The sequence below is a fragment of the Melanotaenia boesemani genome, chromosome 15, assembly GCF_017639745.1.
Source record: "Melanotaenia boesemani isolate fMelBoe1 chromosome 15, fMelBoe1.pri, whole genome shotgun sequence".
Taxonomy (NCBI): domain Eukaryota; kingdom Metazoa; phylum Chordata; class Actinopteri; order Atheriniformes; family Melanotaeniidae; genus Melanotaenia; species Melanotaenia boesemani.
The window spans coordinates 23,300,923-23,323,167 of record NC_055696.1 but is presented as its reverse complement, the minus strand read 5'-3'; the positions used below and the strand labels follow the sequence as shown (position 1 = coordinate 23,323,167).

Genomic DNA, 22,245 nt, shown 5'->3' with positions numbered 1-22,245 from the left:
AGGATTTACTACCTAAAAGGTAAAAATCAGCAGGATGAATTTAAAGCTGTGAAGCTGCTTCCTTCTAAACACAGGAGGAACAATATGTGATGAATATCAGCATCAGGTGAACAGACAGAAGCAGGATGAGAATCTCACAGCTTCCAGATGGTGAGGAGAGAGAAATATTCACAATATGTACAATAACCTCCATCCATGCACCTTCAGTGCTTCATTATCCAGGTTTCTGGCCTATAATTTCTCTAAACTTTCATTTTCAGCCTCTGATACCAGGAGTTAAGGGGTTAACATCTCGTTTCCAGGTGTAGTGTCAGGTCTGTAGATGTAACTCTAAACATGTGTGGTATCCACAGAAAGTCCAGAATCTCAGCTACCAGCTCAGCAAAACCATTTCTATCACCAACACATACAGTTAAGACAACAAATTATTTAAAGAGCAGCTACACAAAGTCCGAAAAATATGTAAACACAAATTATGTCTCCCCGTCTCCACCCCACGGCATGAACACGAACAAACGGCTCCTCTACTGAAAGCTCACATCTCACAGATTCCACAGCTGGAAGTTTCATCTCGCTATGACCAAGATTCACCGAAACAGAGGCAGAAGAAGACCCGATTTATGCTGCACGTTTGTAAAAGTCAGAAAGAATGTCTTACTTTTGCTGTCTTGCATAAATTAAAACTGCATTTATTAAAAAAAAAAAAAAAAAAAAAAAAGTTTCCCGTCCAAAAATTACGATGTTCTGTCCATCTGCATGTAATTATAACATTATCATTATTTTTCCAAGGATTTTTTTTTTGTCATGCTAGTCCAATAACCAGCCAATAGCGAAATACGTTATTACATCATTGGGTCAAAAAGCATTTTATATTATTGGCAAGTGAATTCCTTAATTGGCTTTATTACATTTAAATGGACAAAAGTATTACGTTATTGGTTGCTACACTCCTGAAAAAAATGGACCATAACAATTTTAACCCATTTTTTGAATGATAAATATATCATAAATATAAAATATATATATATATATATATATATATATATTCTGTCCAATAATGAGTAAAAAAATCTATTAAAAAAAAAGAAAATACAACTATCAGGATGATGATGATGATGATGCGCTTTAACAGATGTCTTTGCATATTAACTTTACCAAAATTATGATTATCCTGTATTTAGTAGGCAAAAAAACGTGTTGATCCTTTTTTATTTTTATCATATTCTATCTGATCTTAATTACATAACATAGCAAAATAATCGTGTCTTTTCTGTCTCTACCCATGTCTAAATAAAAACTTTGTTCTTGCCTTCTTGGATATAAACAGAAATGGAGCATCAAGGGGTCAATTGCCCACCTAATGTAAATTACCAATTGTCTTCAGTACGTTATACACACATCCCCATAAACAACCCTTTGTGTGAAAATATCAGCACAGAAAGTGAGCACTTTGCCTAATTACTCTAAATGTTTGTGGTTAATGGGCTCTTATGGATCATTGGCCGCGGGGAAATCGGTGAACATAACGACCAGTCACTAATGAACTCTCCAAACATCAATGATGCTACTCGCTGAAAGGCTTTCTGTCTGTTTCTAAAAAAGAAAGGGAGAATAAAAAAGGCCTATCAGCCTGTGACTTTAGAGGAATCTGTCGCTTTGTGGCTCACATGGCAAGCTTTTCCAAATTCCCAGTTGTGAAACACAGTCAGCAATAAGCTAGACTGCCTCAAACTTGAGCTTAATCCTGATAGATCCTGTTTAGCATTCGGTGGAGAGATTTCCACCTCTTCAAACACATGAGCAGGGGAGATTATACGGGCTCTCTGTGCCTCAGCTGTACTGTACTTCACAGCCCTCTGTACAGTGGTGCTGCTGCAGACACACACATGAAAAGAAAGATGAATTACAGAGAAGCAGTGTGTTTTTATTTTTTCTGGCAGTAGAGGACATGGCAAAGGCAACGGTGACATTTAGAAGGAGCCTTCGACGCTACACAGTGTTTCGTCACAGTATCTCCTCTGCACTTTTCTGTCTCTTTGTTACACATCAGTTTATATGCCATTGTTCTTGCTTGGAGAGTCAGAAAATAGAGTTACAGCATCAGGAAACGGATCTAGCCTTTCAACTGCCCAAAGATCCCCAGCAGCTCTCATGATTAACAACTGTTGCGTGTGCGGACAGTTGGAGGATACCGGTGCCTTGTGAGGGGGATTTATTACAAGCAAAGGACAAAAGCCTTAACAAGAAGGAATTGTGTGCCAAATCAAACACCCCCCACAGTCGATTCTGCAATAACCTCAAAATAACACGTGTCAACAAAATGCTCAGCTCTGGCAATTACAGATTCTGACTTCTAACAAGTAGAGCTCTCTGTGGGGTGTTTGTGAAAGCAGCTTTTTACAACCTTAAGACATAAAGTGCTATTAAGTGACCTGTAATGATTGAGTGACACAGCAGCTGATGTGGTGAAATAAAAAATAAAGAACATGAAATGTTGATGTGCATGAATGAGTCAGCAAAAACCCTAATCTTTAAGCCTGCTTTTCCAAACCTTAAAGCAACACTACACAAGTGTCCGACCTTAAAACTTTGTGCTTCTGGCTCGTTTTGGTGGCACACTGATCTTTATTATGTACATTCCTGGAGCCGTCGTTGCCCTGCAGTGTTCCGAGGCTGAGAAACCGTACTTCATAAATTCCTTTTCCTGCCCGGGGCATCACGCAACAGCTGAGTTTTGCTTTATGTCACACGCCAGCAACACATTGCCCGTTCTGGATGTGCGCCATGGCTGATTCGGAATGAAAAAGTGAAAGTGACAGAACAATAAATGAGACAGGAGTCAACATTAGACTGGCTTTTACTGGATGGAGAAAGCTCAGAAGACGGAATTAGCCTTCGATAGGGTGAAAATCTACCAAAGTTCAGCAGTGCTGCTTTAAAAATCTACCTGATTCAGCCTAAACCAGCAAATTTACCCAAACTAAACCGCAACCTGACCCATGCTGCCAACCTGACCAAGTCTTGATTGAAGCTTTACATGTATTCGGTCCATTTCTGAGGACTATAGAGGAAGAGGGCTGCATTAGGATTGGGAAACTGTGAATTTCCCAGGGGCTGCACAGCAGAGTGATGGTTAGCACTGTTGCCTCACAGCAAGAAACTTCCTGGTTTTAGTCTCAGGTGCGTTTTGATTGTGTTGTTTGTGATCCTAATTTTAGTAAGCATACATCTGTGACGGACTGACCACCTGCTCAGGGTTAAACTGTCCCTTAAAGCATCCCGAGAGGACAAGGATGCAGGCTGAAGACGACGGTGCAGCTTCACTGTTAGCTTTAACACAGTCTCTACTAGCAAAGGTTGTGTAAGTACTCATGAGTAGTCAAGGCACTGGGAAGTGGTCAAAATGCTTCCAGTTTGGGAAATCAGGGGGGATTTATAATGGGAACGCAAAGCTTGTCAGAATTCCTCCCTGACTCTCCAACCTGAGAGCATTCTGCCTGCCAGAATAACTCACACTCTTACATGGAAAAGAAAAAAAATCCCTTAGCGCTAGCATAGCACATGCACACTTTAAAAAATACCTATTTTCACTTTAATTGGAACAGACACATGATCTGTTGCAGCTGATCAGAAAACATGACATGTCATTAAAAGATGTGAATAAATTCACAAAGGACTAACAACTATGCCAATGTGGACTTTTCTGTCCTTTGTCTGTGTAATCAAGTTTGTTAAGAGGACTTTTACTTGATGACAGCAAGCATGTTTTCTCTGAGGGCCGCTGTCACTTAGACTGAGAATGAAGCAACAGAAATCCAATTATGACAGTATTGGCCAAGATGCCTCTGCACGTTGATTTAAAAAAGAAAAAAAAAACAGCATATTAATGTCAAGGCTTACTTTGAGGGGGCTGCTGCATCGGGGAAGGCGACGATGCAGGAGATATTTTTAATAAATAGCAATTATATGGTGGAGAGTGGTGAGGATAACGGGAGGGCTGTGGGAGAGGCTGCACCTCTGCGCCATTATTGGAGATAATGACATCAACTGAGCTCTCTCTGGAGTGTACTTGTGTGTGACGGAAAAATAGATAAGAGCTTATAATTACATATATACTAGCCAGGGAAGGGAGGAGCAGTGAAAGAGAGAAGGGAGAAATGAGGAGGAATATGAGTGAAAAGGTAAAGGAGGGTTACAGAAACATAACACACACACACACGCACACACTAAAAGCCAGTAAAACAAAGCCCCCGTGCTGTGCTCTGACCCTCTGGGCTGACCCGAGACCTGAGAGCTGATGAGATGTTGGAGCTTGGAGCCCTCAGGAGATTTGGAAGATGAAGGAGAGGAGGAGGATTGGACGACAAGATGAAAACGAAAAGGGCAAGAGGAAGAGGCAGGGGAGGCACATGTAGATGTAATAATGTTGATAAAAGTGTCTTTCATGGCAGAAGATGTCTGTTAACAGATAAAAAAAAAATGAAATGTGAGGGAAAGAATAGAAAAATATCTGTTCTTTTAAGCTGTCAGCTAGAACAAAACTGTTTTCAATGAAATGAAATGTGCAGGGTGAGAGTAGAAGAATATTTAATGAGGGAATAGCTGAGATGGCAGAAGGTCCTGCAGTCTGGAACATCACAGACACGAGCCAGGAAGGCAACGTGATCAACCGGGCGGCTCCTTTCCCATTCCCACAACATGCTCCGCCTTCATTTATATCTCAAATCACAGCTCTGGGGACGATTCATGCACCGCAAATGACCCCTCACTTTGGATTAACTATCGTAAAATGATCACTTTTACTAGCCTGGATCAATCATCAATAAAGGGATGCAATGAAATTAACTTAAATACCATCTAGGGGGAGGTCATTTTTTTTCAGTTCATGCAAGAAAATATGTTGCATTGATGGAATCAAAAACAGATGAAAACCGAGCATCTGTGGCAACATCTCTGTAGACGTCAGTGACTTGCAACAAGTTCACATCTACTTCCCACGGCTTATACGTGGGTATAACAAAAAGAAATTCAGCAGATAAGGACGGATTACAACAAGTCTGGTAAAAACAAAAGAAAAGTTTCCCCCACAGGAGAGCACCCCAAACATCCCACTGTGGATGGATGATATTTAGTCATTCAGTGGAAGTAAAGACGGTTTTTTTTTCCCTGAGGGTTGTCAAGAGGCATAAACCTGACTCGTCTCCTGCTGTCTTTCAAGCAGCATCTCTTCACTCGTTCTGCCTCGCTGAGGACACCAATCCAGGCTCCGATGCCCTGAAGGCCTTGGCTTAATGTGCTACTGTAATGACTTTTTCCACATAGCTGCCTACTGCCAGCGTCACCTCTCACTCCATTACCCCATCAGACTTCCACTGCGCTGCTACAATTATACTTCTGATCATGTCAAACAAAATTATGAGAAAAACAACGTAAAAAACTCTGTGTGGAGGTTTGTGCTATGGATGATGTATGGATGTTATGCCAATAATGAGGGTTTTACTGATAATGAAGATGTGACAACTTTTCAATGAAATGTTGCTTTTTTAGCTTCAGGAAAAATGTGTTGAATACATCTCTTTGTGAGATAAGAGACACACTTTGTAACAACGTGGCAATCGACACAGAAGTCCAGTTGAAGTGTGCTCTGTCAGTGTTAATCTAGAAAGTGCTGCAGGCTTTTGTGCTTTACAATACACACTCTGAGTTTCTTCATAGTTTGTAAGCTGGGCTGGGTATCGTAGATAGCCAACATTAAACTTTTGAAAGTTTGTTGACTAGATGGACCAAACACTTGTACAGGAAATAGTCACTTTCCAAACCACATCAAAGAGGTTATGAAAGAGATTTTGAGCTCGATTCTTTTGATTAAAACTTGAAAGCTGATGTGGCTAGCACATGCCAAAAGATAAGGAGCTGTAGGGGTAACGGCTGTAAAATACAATTTGTAGGTGTTCGGTGTTGGCTTAAGGTTCATTTATGCTCCCTCCACCTTTACAAATGGGTATGTCCATGTCAAACATTACTGCCTACATGCATCCTTCCCATTGGCATAGTTGTTAGGCAATACACCCACTACAGCAGTGGTTCCCAACCTGGGGTCCCTGGACCCCAAGTGGGTGCCAGAAGCTTTGACTGTTCAGCAGTTTTTTTTTGTCATTTGGGTGTTTCATTCACATGAAGTTGAAAAAAAAGACTATATGTCTGTAATTACCTTAACTTTGGTTTTTATCAAAGGACTCAGCCAGAATGCATCATTTTAAGTGAGAAACAGCTAATGGATGCATAAAGCTGACCATGGTTTCAACACAAGGCGGACGGGGGTAGTTGCATGGCTGGGGTCCTTAGGCAAATTTGTTGGGAACCACTGCACTAGAGGGCATTGTCGAAAGTTCACCTCATGATTATGTACATTTTCAGACAGACATAAAAGAAGGAAGAGCAGTCGGTGGTGGTCTGTGTGTCCATTTAATACATCGCGGGTTCTTCTTCTTTGTTCCTTTTGTTGGTCACACAGTTATACCGCGCTTCATTGCCCCACAGTTACCTGTGGTATTGCTTCATTTGCCATGTTAGGCTATGCATCCACAAAGCTTTCTGAAAACGGCCCAAAACCCACACATAAAGGACAAATATGGGTATTTAGCTTAGCGCGAGCCGCAACACTATGTTGCTAACATTCTTATGTAAACATGCCAGTTCCATTTATCGTGCAGTGGCTGTGGAAAGCACATTCACAAGGTTTTCAGGTAGCTTTTCAACTGAGTATTCAGCTCAACTTCAGGATCATCAGTTTCTTTAGCCTTGTGCAGATTTTCATGATGGGTCTTTAAACTTAGGCTCAACAAATTCCATCAAACTTAAAAGAAAAAACTTCAACAAAACTGGTGTGAAGCATGCCTCTAGCTATTATCTTTGAGATGAGATCCACCTCTTGTCTAACAACAAACTTCATCTGTGACAAACCTAGCCATTGACTGATTATTTGTGGTAAGACCTTTTCTTGGATGCTTTGCTCTCAAATGACTTAATATAGTTGTGGTAGACCTATGATATGCTAGCTGTATCTGGCAGAGGCTGGACTGGAACTCGTTTATTGTCTTTGAAAGTTTCAACGCATAACTTTTTGGCTTTTCTAAAGCCATTAACAAAAAAAATCACACACTTTGCATCAGAACTGAGCAATCATGACATGTTCTTTTCTTCCCAGCGTCTGGGAAACAGCTTGGAAAACTGGTGCCACCTTTTGAGGTCTTATCACATTACTACCAGATGCTAGTAAAAATGACTGCATATTAAGAAGACAGTCACCTAAACTTACTCATTTATTTGTAAGATACTATTTATTATTTTACAATTCAATGACTATAAGGAAATTTGAAAATCATTACCCATCCCTGATTTATACAGGCACTTTCATTAGGAAAAAAGTAATGTAGTACCATAATTGAGGGCAAAGCCAAACCTCATTTTACTCCAATAACGTGGCTTCATAAACAGTGTGTTTGAATGTACTCTTCCGTCTCAGCTTTGAAGTGTGCCTTTACATTTGTTAAGATATTCCAGAGTACAATAATTGGTCAATGAAGATGCTGGAAATTCTTTATTTATTCATTTATGTGTCTGAAAAAGTAGTTATTGAAAGCAATGAATGACAGATTCAAGTCACTACTGTAGTTAGTGTAATGAATGTCTGCCCAGTATAACTGACCTTGTGGCTCAGGGATATCCTGTGGATTTGCCCGATCATCTGGAATAGTTTACTTAAAACCACAAGCTCACTAAGGAATAAATACAATCAGAGAGCGGAAATAAAAGAATACATAATCCAAATGTGAATAAGGTTGGAAGACACTGCTTATAAGCTTCCTAAACACTTGGAGAAGAAAGCCAGGATTATGTCAGCATCTGTAAAGTCATATGTGCTTCCAGCTCAGACCCCACCACTCCCCCCCCCCCCTTATTTCCTCCAAATAAGAATAATTTATCACAGCCTCTTGTCTAAATCATCTAGTCTAAACCCATGCCCTTAATTCCCGTCTGTCCACAGCTTTATTAACCTCTTCTATTTGTTTGGTTTTTGAGGGGTAGGTCAAAAGGATATGTGGTTGTTGACTTCTGGTAGCAACATCTGTCAGTTGCACTGGAAGCAAGCTGCATTTGCTCACAGCAGGGCGAAACCTCTGGCCAATCAGCTCTTATAACTCAGATTATGTGGCCATGGTCCCGTGTGGGCTGAGAAAATTTGATAAACCTTGGCCCTAGGAGATCCTTTCAAGAACCATTAGATAACGGTTGAGAAAAAAAGTTTAAGACATTTTTTCCTCTACAAAGAGAGCATATTTGACTGTTTCCTGCTGTCCTGGGGCTACAGAAGCTTAGAAATCAAACAGAACGGAGTCTCCGCTTCAGCAACAGTAAAGAGAAGGAAATATACTAACTAAATATTGTATTATACTGCATTTTTGTTTTTGCAGACTACATATTATCATTAGTAGTATACTGCTCAACATACCATGGTACACTTCATAGCATTTTGTACTGTTATGTTATGTTATGTTATGTTATGTTATGTTAGTACTGACTGAGATGGTTAGTACCACATCATACCCGAGTATCGTTGCTGACCATGTCCATGTCTTTATGACCACAGTGTAGCATCTTCTTCACAAAGCTCAGATCATCTCCACCTGCTTTCTAGGACATGACATTGAGTTGACTGGACTCCAACGGCCTCCTCAGTCACCAGATCTCAATCCAGTAGAGCAGCTTTGGGATGTGGTGGAACGGGATACTAGCATATCAATGGCGCAAAACCCTTGAGGAATGTTTCCAACACCTTGATGACACCAAGAATTAAGGTGGCTCTGATGGCAAAAGGAGGTCCATTCTGGTACTAACAAGATGTACCTAATAAAGTGGCATTAACTGATAATAGTAAACCACAATTTGAGGCTTTTCCCATTAGTGGTACTCTGAGAAAACCCAGCAAAGCCAGATTGGCTTAAAGAAGCACCTGATAAACCTCCTGTGGCTCCCTTTGCTGTAAACAGTCATTAGTCAGTGTGCTGCCAAAACTTGGCTACAACCCTCAATTAAAAAAGGAGAAGAGGGGGTTATGAGTCTGAAACTGCAGTCTGCTTTGTGTGCAGTTTAACAGTACGTCATTATTACAGTTTAAGACGTCCATTATAGAAATCAGGATAGGATCTCTATAAATAAACCATACTGCTTGTATTTATTTATATACATAATGATGTTTGTGATTTGCCAAACGCAAACATCAGCTGGTAATAACTCTAAGTAGCCCAGATGCAAAACAATACGCAAAACCATTTTACTGCCCACAAGAGATTTCTATCTTGTAGCCTTGTGTTCGAGCATCAATCACTCAAGTGCGGAAAATATCAACACCCAGAAACAGCCTTTCTGTTTCTGCATGTGCAGGCTGCTGTTGCCTGTTTTCTAGACAGGATGAAGAGGAGGGACATGCACACTATGACAAAAAAAAGATGAAGGGGAGAGGTTTGGGTATCTGTCCCTTTAAGAGTCCACAGGCCAGAGCCGTATGTTGGGAAAGTCGCCCAGTGCTTTTCTCATGACCCCTGAGAGGAGGCCTTCTTCCTTCTGGGTCCAGGGATGGAGATGAGACGACACAGAAGAGCCAAAAGAGGGACGAAACACAGTCATTGCATGTCACTGCTGCCATCGTGACTGTCAGTGGTCACCTGCTCACACTCACTGCTGTTTTCCATTTAACACCACGAGAACAAAACACAAATGTTGGCAAAACATCCAGAAATGTCCGAGCAGCGTGTCACATGTCATACAGAACATTCCCACAGCTTATTCCATGTTGAGATCTAAAATATGAATGTTTGTATGTGCTTAAAAATAGGAGCAAGTCAGTGAATGTGGGGCAACGAATCCAAGCTCTGATGGTTGAGCTGGACGTGGTCTTTAGAGGTCAAAGCAGCCTTTTAAAAAGAAAATGTAATGGTGCTCCACATACTTTAAATCCCAGTACTAATGTGACTTTATGTTGTAACTGCAGAATCAGTCAAAATTAGACTGAAAAAGAAATATTTCTTGTTGGACCAGCATGATAAAGAGATGCAAAAGTATCTAGAATACAGAACCAAGAAATCATCCAGAGTAACCACGATGAGGTGAAAGGACTTTCTACATTTTTACCACAGATTTTGCAATATTTTACCAACAAAACAGAAAATAATGAGAAAAAAGTGCCTTAGGATCAAATTTAAATCATTTCTTTGCTAAGTTTTTTTGCTATGATTCAATACAACACTGGTTCATCCCTTGGGTTTGGTGCCTTTTAATGCTTAAATTATTCCTCATTTTGTGTTAAGTAGCTAAACAATAAAGAAGCAAATTCCTCTACATATGGTAGGGTTCAAGGACTGGACTTAAAATGATTTGAAAGCTGCCAATGTCTGAAGTAAAAGCATGACCTTCAGAAAGCCTGAGGAACTTTACAATATTATAATGAAGTCTGGCTGCTTGGTAGCAAAATATAATGAAATGAAAGAATGAAGCGGAGTATCATGATATATTTCAGGATTTTAAAACATGTCTTCTGTATAGTGCCATCTCCATCTTTTCTCATCAGTGATCCTGAACCTGTACTAATCTTTCATCAGGTTCTTGTTCTTCTGGACCTTGTATAGAGATCTGATGGATGTAAAATACGCAGGATTACAAGGAGCATTGGCACACTTGCACAGACTGACGATTGGACAGCAAATGTTCTGTCTGCAGAGGAAAAAAGTGCATGACTGTATGTTTCTGGCATTAAATCCCTCCATCTCCCTCCTCAAATCAAAACTGCGACATTTGTCGTGGACACGTACATGAGGAGCGCTGGCTTCAAACTGCTGTAATCCCAGCTCAAAGTGGAAAGGGGCTTTGCTGCACATCCATTTAGTATTATTTTATGGAAAAGGCAATTAAAGATAAGGGCCATCTTTGTTAGTTGGATGAACTCCCTCCCCTAACTCTCATTTTTGTCTTCTCAGGGGACTTTAAATATATGTTTAATTTGGGATCAAGTGTTTTCATTGTTACAGTGAGGGAGGGAGGGAAAGAGAGAGGGAGGGGGCAGGAAACAAGCCGATGCTGAAATATTGCCATACATAAAGTATGCCGACATGCTAAGCTTCCTTACAATGTTATCTTACAATGGGAGAAGGAGCAGTGCCCACAGCGACCCGTGGTAAAATAAAGCCCGACTAAAAATAATTCTTACAACATTCCCGCTCACTATAATGAAGCTCTGAAAGTCACCACAGAAAAAAAATCAGCACCCCACCTCCCAGTGGATCCTTTTGAAGCTTGTCTGGATTGACCTTGTTAAATAAGTAAAGCCCATTCTGGGAGCCACCTGGAAAACAAATGAAGATGTTCGTTTTCCAGATGGTGTGTTCGGAATACAAGAGTAATTGTAAAGGGGGTGATAAGGCATGGCTGTTACATCCCTGCCATGAACAACTGCCCTTTGATAAGGGATGTCCAGCTCCCAGATCACGCTGTGTGTGCATGTAAATGCACCGCTAAGACAAAGTGCTGAAACCTGGGTCAGCTGATAAAGAAGCTCACTCTGGTGCATAGCATTTATCTTTACTGGAGCTGGGAGTATGTAAAAATAATACAAATCATGCCAGCTTTTAAGGACCAGGTGTCAATTTAATCTCTTTCATCCTGGCAAAAAACCACTACCAGCTACAATAGTGCAGCAACAGAGACTAAACTAACAGCTAGCAAAAGCAAAGCTATATATTAGTGGAAGCCAATTGGAAGGAAAGTAGAGCCCGCATAATTGTAATTAAACCAAGCTGGAGTGTAACCATATCACAATCTTTATGGTAAACAGCACAAAGACAGCAGACATGATGTGTCAGGACTTCTTCCTCACTTATCCTCCACCTTTCAGTGATAATCTTTGCAGAATGAAAACTGAAAGTTTGGTCGATTAAGCCCAAAGAAACAGCATGTGCATGGGTGATAAGGCATGGTTTATACATCCCTACCATGAACCAGCCTTTTGTTAGAAATGTTGAGCTTTCAGATTACTGTGTGCTCATGTTAATGCACCACTAAGACAAACTGCCAAAACCAGGGCTAATAAAAAAGCTCACTTCCAGTGCATACCATCCATCTTAGTGGAGCTGAGAGGATATAAAAATAGCACAAATCCACCCAGTTTCCACCTGTTGTAACCAGGAGCCAATTTCATCTCTATGATCACTCCACTGTTATCCTGGCAAACAACCACTACCAGCCACAATGGTGCAGTAACAAAGACTAAATTAACACTAGAGTAGCTGGCAGAGGTGAAACTATATACTTGTGGAAGCCAGTTAGCATTAGCATGCCAAGAATAGAAAATCCATGGGATGGGACTGAAAGATGGACAGCATATGTTCGATCAAACCAAAAACCTGTGAAACAGCAGGTACTTGAATGTGTTTTATTGCCACTGGCTAAAAATTCTGTATGTAAAAATGACTGATGTATATCCTTCATAAATAACTAGAAATGTCTTATTTTTCTGGCACAGTCAGAATGACTTCTAAAACACAGAGTTTTGGTTTCCTCATGGAGTCAACAGACTTGTCCCTTTGAGCCACGTTACCCATATTTTAGGCCTCTACTCAAAAATTGCATAACCCATAACAAAAAGAGTATCTCTCTGCAACCATAAAGTCAGTATATGTGCTACTAGTGAAGAATAAATGGATGTGGCACAAAGCAAAAATTAAGAAAGATTCAGGCTTGCCTAAACAAAAAAAAAAAAAAAAAAAAAAAAAAATCAGGATGAATATATTGTTGGAAAGATGCAGCAGTAGCTCTAAACCTCAATAAAATCATAGTGCAATATAAAATATGTGAATACTATCTGTGCAAGTGAAACAGAACTTTATTAGAAGTTTTAGTACGAACAGTTCAGGAAAGGTTTCCGAAACGGTAAATTTTGTAGTTTAGCACCATCTTTTCTCAAAGTCCCCAGATTGGAGATGTCAACTTTTATAAAGTTAAAGGAGTCAAAGGCCATTTTATAAGTGGAATTACACCAATTGGAAATTTCCATCTGTTATAAAATCTTTCCATCAGTAGCACTCCTCCCATAGGAAATGCAGAAAAACTACAAACTACATGAAATAGTAGAGAACTGTTTTAAATTACAAACCTGTTTTCAGTGTACCTTTAACTGAATGCAAATCTGTCTGAAATGTGTTAAAATTACTTAACAATTTAATTCTAGGCGGCAGGAAATGCATGAAATAAGGCTGTATGTCATGCTAATCTGTAGCTGAGCCAGTAGCTGAAGCTGTGGGTAACCACTCAGCCAAAATCCCTATGTTACATAAATTTAGTCAACCTTTACAACTCTATCTTAATCAACATGTTTGGTGCAAAAATAGGAACCCAAACTAAAGTATATAACATGAACTCCCACCTCTGAATCACAAACTATGAAAACTCTCAATAAAAGACAAAGACTCCTATGTAATTGGTAAGACTTAATTAATAATAGAAAAGGAGATTAAACTCTCCGTTAATGTGATTAATGTGTTCATTGCTTTAAAACTAATGACAGGAGGGCAAACTCATTTAAGCAGTTCGAATAAGTTGCATAATCAGGCACTGTTCTTGTTGAACCTGAGCTAATGTAATAAAATTAGCTGACCCAAACATGCCTTCACAGAGATAATCTTAATGAGTTCATGAGATGGAGAAACACTGTGAAATGTTGGGCTGGAAGAGCTGAAAATAAAATTCCTGAGAGCTCGGGGACAGACTTAATTAAGAAAAAAAATAAAGATTTAACAAAATTCAGTACTGAAGGTTAATAGTGGAAGAGCTGAGAGCTGAAGAGAATTTGTACTTATATGTTTTTTGTAGTTTTGTTTCAACAGTAATTGGTTTATCTGCTAAACTATAAAAAATGCAAATCACCAACAACTCTAAACTGCTTAGTTACGCCTATCTGAGACAAGTTAGCTTCAGATTCACATCATCCAACTGGCCGATTCCACTGTCTTTTGGGGGAACTTGACCACATTTAACCAGTTTCTGCTCAAAAACTACAATACTTAATCTTCAAATCTGGGATGAATTACTCTATATAGTACATGAAGACTCATTAATGCACAGTTTTAGAAAAGAATAAAGCTTTAACTAATCAGAAACTTTGTTTGTATGCTGCGTTAAAATTTTCAGTCTGGACCTGAACACCCTCAGTGTTGTAGTTTTTCAGCAAGACCAGGTCTAAAGTGGTCGGGTGCCTAAAAACATCTTAAATGACTCTTAAATAGAATAAAGGTTTCAAAAGTCAGAAACTCTGTGTTTGATTAATCTGCATCTATTGTAGATTAATTCAGTCTAGATTTGAACACCCTCAGTGTTTAGTGGGATGTGATCTAATGTGATCTGGATGCCAAAAAAAACCATGAAATTTCCCTTACTTTTAAAATAAAATAAAGGTTTCACAAATCTAAAACTGCGTTATTTAATCTAAACCCTCTGTAGAATAATTCAGTCCATATTAAAGAGTGTAACTATTCTAGTTTTTTAACAGGACTTTTCTAAAATGGTCTGGCTTCCAAAAAAAAAAAAAACTATAAAAGAACTTTTTTGCATTTTTACAAGTAGAAAAAGAGCTTCACCAATCAGAAACAGCATGTTAATAAATCTATATTCACTGTATAATAATTTAGTCCAGATTTGAACATCCTCTGTACTGTACTTTTTGTGTACGACTTGGTCTAAAGTTACTGAGATGCCAAAAATCTCCATCAAATTACCATGATTTGCATTTTCACACAAAGGATAAATGTTTCACAAAGCAAAAAACTGTGTGTTTAATTAATCAATAACTTCTGTAGAATAATTCAGTCCAGATTCTGGGAGTCTAAGTATTGTAGTTTTTGAAGAGCACCTGGTCTAATGTGGTCAAGGTCCTCAAAAATGCAGTGGAATCACATTTTAATGCAAATTGGATGCTGTGAAATAGAAGCTAAGCTGTTTTTTTTTATATATATTTTTATTTAAAAAATAAAGGGCCATACAATGTGTACCCTGCCTCTCACCTGCTAAATGCTGGGTTAGGCTCCAGCTTCCCTGTAACCCTTATTGGACAAAGCAGTATAGATAATGGATAGATAGATTTAAAGAAAAAAAAAGAAAAAAAAGACTACATTAAAACGCTTGAGTTTTTCCTTCAGCAAGACAACAAGCCCAAATTCCCACCCAGAGACCTAAGAACAAACTTATGTCATTATTTAGACCCCTGCAACAGCTGATCTGGCCTCAGCAGAGCCTGGATCTCAGCATCATGGAGACAATGATTCACACAACACCTGCATTAACATACTGCAGCAATTCCTTAAAAATGGTCATGTTTGAAAGTCTGGTCACAGTGGATAAAGACTGATTTATTTACTCTTTAAATGATGTTAACTGACACAGCTTTGCTATTTATGCAGGCAGCAATTTCTAATCATTGTGCAAACTTTGTTATTGACATAACCTCAATCACTCACCAGCATCTTCTGGTGAAATTCCCCACTCTTCTGATTTATGATTGAAAAACCAACCTAAAAAAATATTTTTTTCTTCTTGTTTGTGGCGGGATGTTTGCTCACTTCCTGCTCTGCCTCATCTGGGACTCAAGGAGCGCAGTCTTCCTGTTACCGCGGGCTACCATTCATGAACATTTCCTCTCTGCATCCCGACCTCTCTGTATTTTCAGGACACACCTGCAAGGCCCCTTTGATGGTGAGTCAAACACTGAGGTCAAGGATAGCTACTGTGTTCTTATTGTCTGCAGACACTGAATCACAGCCTGCCGTTAAAACCTCAGATTGCTCAGGAGGAGATATCGCTTGCAATCATCCCTTAAAACGCCTAAGACTGCAATGTCACCAGGGGTCTGGATAGTAAAAATGGAACTATTTCTCAGGTATTACTCCTACCTCTGGGAGTAACAAGCAAGCCTGAAGTTGCCTGTGTCAGCTCATGAGATTGTTTTGGCAACAGCGCTGAGAAACGCACGGCGTGTTTTGAGCAGCCCAGAGCTAACTCAGGCAAAATGTGGAGCTCCAGCTCGCTTTCATGCCTCACAGGGTACGTGAAAGTCACCAGCCTGTCTCTTGGAACTAATAGGCACTCACCTGAAGCAGACAGAGCTCTATAACTTAAATGGATATCTCCTGTTTTTTGTATAAGAGGAAGGAGGTTGCCTTGTAAGAACAGAGTTGAAGCTGAATCTTAAAAGATTTACGACTGCCACCGAATGAAATGTCATTTCTGATGATACTGAGTAAATTGGATTTAAAAAAAGAGAATATATAATAATATTATTTGAGCAGCAATCCCCCAGGGTAGATGATTGTTAAAAATTAAGCTTGTGTCCTTTAAATGAGCTCACAGGACAGGAAACCCTTAAAAATGTAATCCGGAGATATTCCTTAAGATATATTTATATATATATATATATATATATATATATATATATATATATATATATATATATAAAGACCTGAATTCATCCTTCAAAATATTTGTGCTGTGCCCCAATTTCCAAAGCAAAGGGCAAAGAAAAAAGTAGGATGCATTTACTGTACAGCTATCTGAAAGTAGGAGTTTAATACATTGCTAGAGAGAGGGACGGCTGAGCCAATGTTGCAGCGGCTATAAAGGGATTATTCCTCCCTGGGAGACATAATCATGTGTAACACACTTGTTTCAAATCCTGTGAAAAACAAACAGGTGTTTCAGCCTTAAATCCAGCCCTCTTCTGGCACACTTCAGGACAGACACTACAAAATCAGACCTGTCATTTGCTTGGTAGTTATTTGGATCTGGATTATGACTCATGTCAGTTCACTTCTTGCAAGAAATACATCTTGTAAATTAAAGAGAGGGAGGGGAGATCTGCTAGAAATGGGCAACAAATGCACTTTATGCTTAAAATAAATACAGACTTCTGCTGTGCACTGGATTTGCTAATCCCATGGATGAAAATGTGGTGTCCAAATCCATCTAAGTGCTCAATGAATGTCACCTTGAAACTCATCAGTACCATTCCACATCCAACATCTGTAATACTTTGACTGTCTAGAGTTATGGAAAACGTACAGGAATGAGGGGGGAAATAACCTTGGAACACTTGTGAATAAATTAAGAAATGTGAGGAAAAGCCTCGGACTCACCTGAGAGCCCCCACAGAAAGGTAAATGAGAGCAAAGTAAGTTTCCTGGAAGTAGAGTAGACCTTCATGGTTGAAGCAGCTACTTCTCAGTCTGTTATCGTCCTTCACCCGGCTTTTATATACGAGCTCTGATTTCGCCTCGGGCAAAGCTCCTCAAGTCTGTCAAGTGGTTTTCCTTTTCCAGCAGACGCGCTGGGAAAGTAAGGGACACTTCAGGTGTGGACGTGTGGAAGCCGTCTTTATCCCTCCACCGCACGAATCCTGGAGGGATGGCAATGATAAAGTGAAGTGTAAATTGGATCTCCACCTCCGACACTAACGGTCCTCCGCGACTCTTCTCGTCCTCTCTGCGTCCTCCTTTATGCGCTTCCCTCCTAACTACGACGGCAGCGAGTACAACTCCGCAAGTTGTCATTCCGTGTCCCCTTCCTGACAGGGAGGGCGGGAGGACCTCGGGCGAAGAAAGAGAGCCGTAATACCTTTCTCGGTCAATCGTAAAGGTAGCTTAAAAATTTAAAAGAAGTTCCGCATATAGGTTTCAAATTAAGACAAATCTAAAAATAAACGTTTCCAATTGAAGTGTTGCCGGAAATTACACTTTTATTTTGACATCAAAAACGACATGTTTCCGGTCTTTGTTGGTAAACTTGACACCTTACACCTGTTATGTGGTTCAGCGCCAGGAGCAGATGGTAAATGATATGTACAAAGCAGTCTTAAGTCAATTTTTTTGAATGAACTCAGCCAGAGAGCAGTAACTATGTAGGATTAATAGTGTCAAGCACATAAACAAAACTAAAAGATTTCGAGGTGTAAAATCGCAATTTCCTGTCTTTTTAGGCAAAGTAGTCTATGACCTAAAACAAATGTGTGATTTACAGGAAAACTTGGCTTAAATCTTAGTTGATCTGATTACAAATTAACTTGATTTTAAAAAACATACTTTACTCTAATTATTATTTTCAAACAAAGGAAAAAATGTTAATGCCACCAGGTCACTGAAACCACTGTGCCTTTTAAGCTAGGCTAATTAGCTGTTTGCTGTGCTACTTGGTGTTACCTTGGTGGCACTTTCCCTTCATAACTCACTTAAATGTCCCAATTGTCTTAAGTTTGTCTTAATTCTTTTTGAAAGACGCTGGCACACTTAAACTGACTTTAATAGTGAAAAAAACAACAACAACAAAAAACAACAAACAAACAAAAAAACAGTAAATCAACTTTAGCTGAAGTAGAATAGCTAGCCATAAGATAAGATAAGATAAGATAAGATAAGATAAGATAAGATAAGATAAGTTAAGATAATCCTTTATTTGTCCCACAGTGGGGAAATTTCAGTGTTACAGCAGCAAAACCAGTGTAAAAAACAGCATTAGAGATAAGAACAAAATAACTGTAAAGAATAAAAACTAAATGGAGGCAATGAGACTTAAAACATTTGCTTATATGTTGTGGAGGAGGGTGTGACGGAACAGAATAACAACACATCAAATATTTAATTTTTCATTCAACTAATTCATTAGAAAACATTTACTTGAAGCAACATATGTCCCATCATATAAGAGATATCCAACTCGCTGACTTGTTACGGTCTAAAGCCACAAAGGGAAAAGAAAAGGACATTTCACAAAATTCTAAACAGAGGTATACAGTTGCACTCCCTGCCAGTTTCAAATAGCATGGCACAAGCTTTTTCAACACTAAGTCTGTTTTCTAACCCTCACAACCAAAAACTCATCCTGTCCCCCTAGTCCCCTCTTGAAAATCTTCAGCTTCTGCTCCATCATGTGTGAAGAGGTGTGCGTTTGAAAGCAGAGAAACAGACTGGACTTAGCTTGACATGAATTCCCAAGGTGAGCTCACCACCCTGATATGAATATATGGACTGACCTATGCTTGGTGAAATGGTCAGTCTTCTTTATTTCATTTTTATAAGGTTGCTCAGTTGCCTCAGCAACAAGGATGAGGCTAATGCAGGTGGACTACTCAATTATGAGAGGTGAATAAAGGTTATTCTGTGATTAAATCCAAAGAAACGGGGTCCAGTACATGTGGAGATTCTGCTAGACATCCAGCCAATCTGCAGTATTTGGGAAAAGCTGTCAAAATATGCCTGTTTATTCATTTTTATTTTTTGTAAGAGCTACAATAGTTTGTGCAGGACAGATAGGTTACAAATATATTAATGGAAAGAAAACCCATTCAGACGCAATACAGTTTAAATTGTGGACAAACCTGACACCTGGAGGCCAAATACTGTATGTCACGCTTTACAATTACAGATATTAAACTTTTTTTCTGCTCCTGACATTACTATTTTTTCTGTAAACCTATATCTGGTTTTATCCTTTTCACATATAATTTTTAAATTTAAAATGATGTCATACTTATTACTGTTTCCACACATCAAAAACTGTACTTGAGTACATCTGATCAAAATGTACGTTACTATTCAAATAATCATAGTCTGGAAGGTATGAACACACATTCAGTGGTTCTTTACAGTGTTGTGAGCCCACACATATACAATTATCGTCCCAAAAATGTCCTTTATTTTTTTGGAACAGGTATGCGATGTTAAACACTGAAGGTATTTTTAAAAGGTTCTACAACACAGAGTACAGTACAAACCACGTCTCAAAGTCCAGTTTAGGAGAAGAAACATTTGGATAAGTTGGAAAAAGAAGGCCCTTCATCAATAGAAATCAAATCTATCCATGCATGAAATGATTAAAATTAAGTTTATGGATCCGTCATTGCTATTCTTACTGAAACTGTATTATTATACTGATACTCCCGCAGGCTGTAAAGAAGCTGTTCTGTGCAGTTTGGCCGGAAAATACAGGCTTGTCATTCACTACGGCTTTTCTACAGCCACTTCAACAGTCACTGTAGCCACAGGAAAACAATCCAAGAGTGCACTGTGCACAAATAATACACACAGTGGTGGGGATTAGGATCATGGTTCAGTAACTTAAACCTGCAAACCACAAAGGTGTGGCAGTGGACTTTTCTTTATTATGTGGCTTGATTAAAAGAATTAGCAGATATTCGTCTATATTTGGATGGCTGGCTGGATGGATGGATGGATGGATGGATTAATATCACACAGTAAGTCTAAAGAAATGTAGACAAATCTATTGAATATAAACACAGCCAAGAAACCTGAAATACTGTAAAGACAGAGACTATTCTGTATCAGCTGGTGGGTACACATCCAAATGTCACAAGAGCTCTCTAACCTGAGTTTAACCTCTTCATCGTGCAGTCTATTTGCTCAGCTTCCTGTCTGTAATGACTTGGAGTATATCACTACAACTACAAGAGCTATAAGTAGGGTGTGTCTCAAAAGAAAGCTATGATTCCGACATTTTTGTTAGATGACTACAGAAGTATCAGAATCACAATACTTTATGACTTTATGAAGATATTTTGCCACTCTGGCTGCTAGCTCGATGAGTTTTTGTAGCACTTTAGCTTGATTTTAAATTCTCAACTACAATGTCTAAACCAAATCTGTACAATCTTAAAACCCTGTAGAAGTCTGGTGTCCAGAAGAGCTACAGAAACTTGTTTAGGTTCAATTAGCAGATTGAACCACAGCTGTGGACTCTTCACAAGTCCAAAACAGCAATTAGACAGCTTCCTCTGGTTCTATATGCTTTGATTATTAATAAAATAAAAGAAATTAACAGCGCCACATTTAATTCACCTTCAATATTTTACTTCTACAGGCGTAGATTTTTTAGCAGTGGGTGTATGTCGCCATCTCCTGGTCACATGAGACAATTACACCTTTAGCCTCAACAATCATTCACTGCAGCTACTGCAATGACATCCACTGAGATTTAAAGTTGCCCAGTGGTTTTGTCTATCCAGAGAAGCTGTAAACATCATTGTAAAATATCTTTGTTTATATAAATGAGAAAGTTAGAAAAAGGCTGTACCCCAGAGGTCAGCATCTACAGATTTTTGAGCTTTATATAGCACTCAATCACATAACAATGAATACTATGCTGCAGGTATCTGGCCATAAACTGTGTTGAACTACAAAAGAAGGCAAACCAAAGAAATTCAACACAACTGGTTGTGGAAAATAAATATTTGAACCAAATAGTTTTAAAGACATCTCACTTAAAACCAAAATGTTAGATTCATGTGAGCAGATGCGGTGAAATAAGATGTTCTGTTGTTTTTTTTAAAGGGATTTTGGAGCTTTTGTGATCTTTTTTTAGCAGTATATTGAGGGAATGACATGACATGCAGCAAAGAGCTCTGGGCTGGGACTCAATCTAGACCAGCTACGATGAGGAGCCTAAACTTCTGTACATCAGTGGATGATGGAAAATTTGCTGCTGGTTGTATAAAATGAAAAACCAACACAATCAATCCTCTGGGTAACATTTATTGGCTGTAGAACTGCAGGGTTTTAGGAGAACAGGCAAGATCATCGTTGAATATTGAGATTTTTATCTAAAATCCAGGAGAAATCCCTTCATAGTACAGAGTTAGCACTGTTGAGAGTTTCCAACAAGGTTTTTTTGACTTACGACTCCAGCAACGATGTAGTCCTTGTCCTGCTGGACCTAACTGCTGCTTTGGCTACAGTAGACCACAGCATCTTAATCTCATGCTTACAATGCCAAGTTGGTATTTGTGGCACTTTTTTGGTTTAGGTCCTATCTGGCTGATACAACATTCTCTGTAAAAATAGCTGAGTATGAATCCCGTCCTGCTTCTCTGTCATATGGGGTCCCCCAGGGTTCAGTTTTAGGGCTATTGCTTTTTTCATGGCATCTCTTACCATTGTTTTGAAGATAACTGCCTGATATATGTACCATTTAAACTGGACAATTTAACGCCACAGTTACATCGAGCTTTTATCGTTTAAGGAAACTGGTGAAGGGAAAAGCTTTCTATGCAACAGTTGGAGACAAGTTGGAGAAAGCGAGTCCTTGTCTGCAGCTAGTTCAGAACACTGGTGCATGACTTTGAACAGAAACCTGAAGAGAGCA

General features: G+C 39.1%; 1 protein-coding gene across 2 annotated transcripts in view; it reads right to left on the bottom strand.

Moving 5' to 3' along the window:
• esama (endothelial cell adhesion molecule a) overlaps window positions 1–17,654 on the bottom strand; it is a 77,538-nt gene extending 59,884 nt beyond the window's left edge. Inside the window, exon 1 of one of the 2 annotated variants that reach the window (XM_042008657.1) lies at window positions 17,232–17,654. In XM_042008657.1, coding sequence (XP_041864591.1) covers window positions 17,232–17,298 — 67 coding nt within the window. In that variant the 5' untranslated portion in view covers window positions 17,299–17,654. The remainder of the gene's footprint in view (window positions 1–17,231) is intronic. The other variant, XM_042008656.1, reaches the window with a different exon arrangement.
• Between the last annotated feature and the right edge of the window lie 4,591 nt (window positions 17,655–22,245).